This window comes from Hyaena hyaena, unplaced genomic scaffold (genome assembly GCF_003009895.1).
Source record: "Hyaena hyaena isolate Hyena2069 unplaced genomic scaffold, ASM300989v1 scaffold_77, whole genome shotgun sequence".
Lineage (NCBI taxonomy): Eukaryota > Metazoa > Chordata > Mammalia > Carnivora > Hyaenidae > Hyaena > Hyaena hyaena.
The window spans coordinates 2894113-2901232 of record NW_024080708.1 but is presented as its reverse complement, the minus strand read 5'-3'; the positions used below and the strand labels follow the sequence as shown (position 1 = coordinate 2901232).

Genomic DNA, 7120 nt, shown 5'->3' with positions numbered 1-7120 from the left:
GGGGGGGGGAAGAATCAGTAAAACCTAGCTTTGTTGAAGCAGAATTCACATACCACACATACAAAATGTACAATTCAGTGGGCGTGAATATATTCAGAGTTGTGCATCCAACACCACAATCTAATGTTAAGAGTGCTTTCCTCATCCAGAACAGGAACCCCATATCAAATTTTTCTCCATGCTGTCTACAGCCCCAAGCAAACACCTCTTTCTGTCTACTTCAGACAGTTCATATAAATGGAATCCTACAATACGTGATCTTCTGGGACTGGTCTTGGGGTTCATCCGTGTATAGCATGTATCCGTACTTAATTCCTTTTTTTGCTAAGTCTATGGACATCTTATTTAATCACTTATCAGTTGATGGGCATTTGGTTTGCTTCTACTTTTTGGCTGTTATGATCTGTACAAGTTTTTTGTAGAAAGGTTTTCAGTTCTCTGGGTTACAGACCTAGGAGCAGAATTGTTGAACTTAATTTCTTAAGCAGCTGACAGTCTGTTTTCCAAATTGGCTGTGCGGTTTTCTATTCCCACAGCTAGGTATGAGAGGTCCAATTTCCCTACATCTCTACCACCATTTGTTATTATCTTTTTAATTAGTTATTCCAGCTGATCCGGATACTGGCTCAGTGTGGTTTAGCTCTGTATTTCCCAGATAGTTAAGGGTATTGATCATCTTCTGTGCTGACCACCTATACTGGTTTTTGCTGCTTAAACTGCTGACACATCCAAAAACATTTTCAAAATACATAGTTTTCAGTGTTCAGGCAATTGTTCTGATGTGCTTTTCTTTGCTCTGACATGCCATGCTCCATGTTCTGTATTTTCCCAAGTCCTGTACAGGCTGTCCATCATTGAGTCTAATCAGCTGGACAACATACATGGAGACTTTGAAAATCTTTCAGAATAATGCTTTAGTTAAGATTTTGCCAAAGCAAGTGTTCTTTCTAACTCCTTGAGCTGCATATTGCCTTGAGTAATCATCATCCGGATTGTATCCTCTTCGGTGGCATTTTTGTTTCTTTTGAATTCTTCCCTTGCCCAGTCCTTCAGGTATTTGCGATCAGAATCGTTTGGAACTTGCCGAATTGTTTGCAAAATCCTTCTGTAGAGCAGGAGAACTTGTTGCCTTCTCAGGAACTGCTTTAGTGTTAGAGTCGCCGGGGGTACCCTGGAAGTGGCCATGTCCTCCAGGCAGCGTGGGTCCCCCTCGGATGAGTTCTTTATAGAGTTTGAATGATAACCTCTTATCAAATATATCATTTGCAAATATGTTCTCTCATTTAGTACTTTGCCTTTTCCTTTTACTGATGGTTTTCCTTCACTATGCAGAAGCTTTTTCATTTGATTTAGTCTTGTTTGTTTCTTTTTGCTTGTGTTGTTCTTGCCTGAGGAGACAGATCAAAAAAAAAAAAATCACTGACACTAACATCAAAGAGCTTACTGCCTATGTTTTCTTCTAGGATTTTTATGGTTTCAGGTCTCACATTTAGGTCTTTAACCTATTTCAAGTTTATTTTTGAGTATGATGTAAGAAAGTAGTCCAGTTTTGTTCTTTTGAGTGTTGCTGTCCAGTTTTCCCAGCACTATTTATTAAGGAAACTGCATTTTCCCCGTTGTATATTTTTGCCCCTTTTGTCATAGATTAATTGATCATGTAAGTGTGAACTTATTTCTGGGCTTTCTATTCTGTTCCATTGATCTAGGTGTCTTTTTGTGCCAGTGCCATACTGTTTTGATTACTATAGCTTTGTAGTATAGTTCGAAATCTGAGAGCATGATATATCCAGCTTTGCTTTTCTTTCTCAAGATTGCTTTGGCTATTCAGGGACTTTTGTGACTTCATACAAAGTTTAGGATTATTTGTTCTAGTTCTGGAAAGAATGTCATTGGTATTTTGATAGGGATTACTTTGAATCTGTAGATTGCTTTGAGTATGGGCATTTTAACAATATTAATTCTTCCAATTTCTGAGCATGGGATATCTTCCCATTTATTTTGTTGCCTTCAATTTCTTTCATCAATGTCATAGTTTTCAGAGTATAGGTCTTTCACCTCCTTAATTAAGTTTATTCCTAGGAATTTTATTCTTTTTGATGCAATTGTAAGGGGGTTTGTTTTCCTAACTTCTCTTTCTGCTACTTAATTATTAATATAGAAAAATGCAACAGATTTCCCTTTATTGATTTTGTTTCTTGCAAATATATTGAATTTATTTATTAGTTCTAATAGTTTTTTTTTTTTTGAGGCCTTTGGTTTTCTATATATGGTATCATGTCATCTGCAAATAGTGGCAGTTTACTTATTACTTTCCAATTTCGATGCCTTTTATTTCTTTTCCTTGCCTTACTTGCTGTGGCTAGGACTTCTAATACTATGTTGAATAAAAATGGCAAGGCTGGGTATCCTTGTCTCATTTCCAATTGTAGAGGGAAAGCTTTGAGTTTTTCATCACTGAGTATGTTTGCTGTGGGTTTGTCATAGAAGGTCTTTATTATGTTGAGATATGTTTCCTGTATAACCATTCTGTTGAGGATTTTTAAAAATTTTTTTAATGTTTTATTTCTTTCTGAGAGAGAGAGAGACAGCATGAAGAAGGGAGGGTCAGAGAGAGAGGGAGATACAGAATCTGAAATAGGCTCCAGGCTCTGAGCTAGCTGTCAGCACAGAGCCTGACGTGGGGCTCGAACCCATAAACTGTGAGATCATGACCTGAGCCGAAGTCGGACGCTTAACCGACTGAGCCACCCAGGTGCCCCTGCTGAGGATTATTATCATGCATCGATGTTGGATTTTGTCAAATGCCTTTTCTGCATCTATTGAGATGATCATGATTTTTATCCTTTGTTTTGCTAATGTGGTGTATCATGTTGATTGATTTGTGGGCATTAAGTCATCCTTGCATCCCTGGAATAAATCCCTCTTGAGTGTTGTGAACGATCTTTTTAATGTATTATTAGAGTACAGTTTGCTAATATTTTGTTGAAGATTTTTACATCTATGTTAATCACACATATTGGCCTATAATTTTCTTTCTTTCTTCCTTTCTTCTTTTCTTCCTTCCTTCCATCCTCTCTCTCTCTCTCCCTCCTTCTCTCTCTCCCTCTCTCTCTCCCTCACTTTCTTTCTCTTATAGTGTCTTTCTCTGGTTTCAGTATCGGGGTAATACTGGCCTCATAAAATGAGTTTGGAAGTATGAATTCCTGTCAAATTTGTTGCCATAGTCTGACAAGGACAGGTATTAGCTCTTCTTTAAATGTTTAGAATATACTTGTGAAGCTGTCTGGTCCTGGACTTCTGTTTGTTGGGAGTTTTTTGATTACTGGTTTCATTTCGCTGCTAGTAATCTATCTGTTCAGATTTTCTATTTCTTCCTGTTTCAGTTTTGTAAGATTCTGTATTTCTAGGAATTTATCCATTTCTTCTAGGTTGTCCAACTTGTAGCCTATGATTTTTTGTCTCTTATGATCCTTTGCATTTCTGTGGTACTGGTTGTAACTTCTCCTCTTTCATTTCTGATTAACTTATTTGGGCACTCTCTCTTTTTCTCATGATGAGTCTGACTAAAGGTTTATCAATTTCATTTATCTTTTGAAAGAACCAGCTCTTAGTTTTATTGGACCTTTCTATTTTTTCTCTATTTCATTTATTTCCAATCTGATCTTTATTATTTCCTTTCTTTGGATTTTGTTTTTAGTTTTTCCAGTTCCTTTAGTTGTAAGATTAGGTTGTTTACTTGAGATTTTTCTTGTTTCTTGAGGTGAGCCTGTATTGCTATAAACTTCCCTCCGAAAACTGCTTTTGTTGTGTCTTAAAGACTTTAGGGGGTGCCTGGGTGGCTCAGTCAGTTAAGCGACCGACTCTTGATCTCAGCTCAAGTCATTATCTCATGGCTTGTGAGTTCAAGCACCATGTCGGGCTCTGTGCTCATAGCATGGAGCCTGCATGGGATCTGTCTCTTCCTCTCTCTGCTCCTCCCCTGTTCACTTTTTCTCTGTCTCTCTCTCAAAATAAATAAATAAACTTAAAAAGTATTTTAGAGTGTTGTGTTTTGACTTTCATTAGTTTCGATGTATTTCTTTTATTTCTTCCTTAATTTCTTAATTGACCCATTAGTCGTTTAGAAGCATGTTGCTTAGTCTCCACATTTTGTGTTTTTTCCAGTTTTTCTTCTTGTAATTAATTTCTAGTTTCATAGTGTTATGGTCAAAAAAGATGCTTTATATAATTTCAGTCTTCTTAAGTTTATTGAGACTTGTTTTGTTGCCTAACATGTGATTTACCCTGGAGAATGTTCCATGTGCACTTGAGAAGAATGTGTACTCTGCTGTTTCTTAAAACTAATTAACTATTTAAAAAATCTTATACTGAACATACAGTGTTATATTAGTTTCAGGTGTACAATCTAGTGATGCAACATTTCCATACAATACTCAGTGCTCATCATGATAAGTATATTCCTAATTCCCTTCATGTGTTTCACCCATCCCCCCACCTACCTCTTCTCTGTCAACCATCAGTGTGTTCTCTACAGTTAAGTGTCGGTTTCTTGGTTTGTCTCTTTTTTTCTTTGTTGGTTTGTTTTGTTTCTTAAATTCCACATACGAGTGAAATCATACATACTCTACTGGTTTTTTTTATTTTTTTAACGTTTATTCATTTTTGAGAGACAGAAAGAGAGCACAAGCCAGGGTAGGGCAGAGAGAGAGGGAGACACAGAATCTGAAGCAGGCTCCAGGCTCCAAGCGTCAGCACAAAGCCTGACGCTGGGCTCCAACTCACGAATGGTGAGATCATGACCTGAGCCGAAGTCGGATGCTTAACCAGCTGAGCCACCCAGGCGCCCCATGCCCGGTAGAGTATTCTTTTTTTTGTTTTTGTTTTTGTTTTGCTTTTTTATTTTTTATTATTATTATTATTTTTTTTACAAATAGTTTATTGTCAAATTAGTTTCCACATAACACTCAGTGCTCATCCCCACAAGTGCCCTCCTCCGTGCCCATCCCTCCTCCTCCCTGCCCGGTAGAGTATTCTTGATTGTAAGTTTTTTCCTTTCAGCACTTTGAATATATCATGCCATTCCCTTCTGGCTTACAAAATTTCTACTGAGAAATCTGTGAAAGTCTTATGAGGTTCCCTTATGTGTAACTAATTGCTTTTCTCTTGCAGCTTTTTAAGATTCTCTCTTTATCTTTTATTTTTGACATTTTAATTATAATTTGTTTTTGTGTGGATCTCTTTGGGTTCATCTTGTTCAGGACTTTCTGTGCTTCCTGGACCTGGATGTCTGTTTTCTTCTCCAGGTTAGGGAAGTTTTCAGAAGTTATTTCTTCAAATAAGGCTTCTGTACACTTTCTCCATCTCTTCTCCTTCTGGGACCCCTATAATGCAAATGTTAATATGCTTGATGTTGTCCTAGAGGTCCCTTAAACTATCCTCATTTTAAACATTCTTTTTTTTCTGTTTGCTTTTCGGTTTGATTGATCTCCAACACCCTGTCTTTCAGATTGCAGATCCGTTCTTCTGTATCATCTAATCTGCTCTTTATTCATTCTAGTGTATTTTTTTTTTTCATTTCTGATGTCGTATTCTTTAGCTCTCATTGGTGCTTTCTTGGTTAAGGTTCTCACTGTGTTCACCCATTCTCCCGAGCTTAGTAATCATCTTTCTGACCATTACTTTGACCTCTTTTCTTAAGTTTATGTATTTATTTTGAGAGAGAGCACAAGCAGGAGAGGGCCAGCAAGAGAATCTCAAGCATGCCTAGCTTGGAGCCCAACATAGGGGGTCTCAAACCCACAAACCGTGATGTCATGACCTGAGCCAAAATCGAGAGTCAGATGCTTAATCCACTGAGCCACCCAGGTGTCCTGTTACTTTGAACTCTTAATCAGGTAGATTGCTTATCTCTGTTTCATTTAGTACTTTTTCTGATGTTTTGTTCTTTCGTTTGGAACATATTCATCTGTCTCCTCAACTTGCCTGACTCTCTGTGTTTGTTTTTATGTATTAAGTAGTTCAGCTAGGTCTCCTACTCTTTTTTAAAAAAACGTTTTTATAATGTTTATTTATTTTTGAGAGACAGAGCACGAGTCGGGGAGGGGCTGAAAGAGAGGAAAACAAAAGATCTGAAGCAGGTGCCAGGCTTTGAGCTGTCAGCACAAAGCCCGACCCTGGGCTCGAACTCGCAGACCATGAGATCATTCCCGGAGCCGAAGTTTAACCATCTGAGCCACCCAGGGACCCCTAGATCTCCTTACTCTTGGAGGAAAGGCCGTAGGTAGGAGACGTTGTTTTGGGGCTCAGAAGCACAATACTCCCCTGGCCACCACAGCCAGTGGCTGCAGAGTCATCCCCTCTGTGGGCTGCATCCAGTCTTCTGTGGCAGGGCTGTGCTTGCTGTAAGCACAGTGGTGGGCGGCACTGGCCCTGGCCTGGCTGGCTGCAAGGCCCAGCCACAACTGCTGCAGGCTTGCTATTGGGCGAGGGTGGCCCCCGGGGCCAGGCTGCAGCTCACCAAACTTGTTCTTGTGGAAGTCCCTGGCTTTCTCCGAGTTACCAAGTCCAATGGCCAACTGTCCATTCCTAACTCACTAGGCCTGTCAGCACCAGTTGTCCCACTGATCACTCACTCCTTGAAATCCCTTTCACTTCCTTTCTGGGATCCCTCTGCATTTGCTTGGGTTTTCCTACCGCACTGCTTGCTCCTTCTCAGTGTGCTTTGCAAGGCCCTTCTCATCTCTATGATCTCTAAACATGGGAGTGCTCAAGGCTTAGCTATGTGGTAAGTCAAATATATACAGGATACATCAAAAATATATATGACAAATACACGAACTCCTCTACTCCAAATTTGTTGATATTTGCCCATTGCCCACAGCAGTTTTCAAGCTTGTTTGTGGCTGTTTTTTTTTAAATGTTTATTTATTTTTTATTTATTTTTTATTTCTAGGAGAGAGAGAGAGAGACACAGTGTGAGCAGGGGAGGGTCAGAGAGAGAGGGAGTCACAGACTGAAACAGGCTCCAGGCTCTGAGCTGGCAGTCAGCACAGAGCCCGACGCGGGGCTCGAACCCACGGACCGCGAGATCATGACCTAAGCGAAAGTCGGACGCCCAACC

At 39.5% G+C, this 7120-nt stretch overlaps 1 protein-coding gene across 1 annotated transcript; it reads right to left on the bottom strand.

Moving 5' to 3' along the window:
• Positions 1-136: 136 nt before the first annotated feature.
• On the bottom strand, positions 137-1185 carry LOC120232661 (LYR motif-containing protein 2-like). The gene has a single exon (XM_039233504.1). It carries the CDS (start codon positions 1183-1185, stop codon positions 919-921), a length of 267 nt encoding a protein of 88 aa, XP_039089435.1. The 3' UTR covers positions 137-918.
• Between the last annotated feature and the right edge of the window lie 5935 nt (positions 1186-7120).

Coding starts and splice junctions, on each gene's coding strand:
- LOC120232661 (XM_039233504.1), bottom strand. CDS start 1,185: ATGGCCACTTCCAGGGTACCCCCGGCGACTCTAACACTAAAGCAGTTC.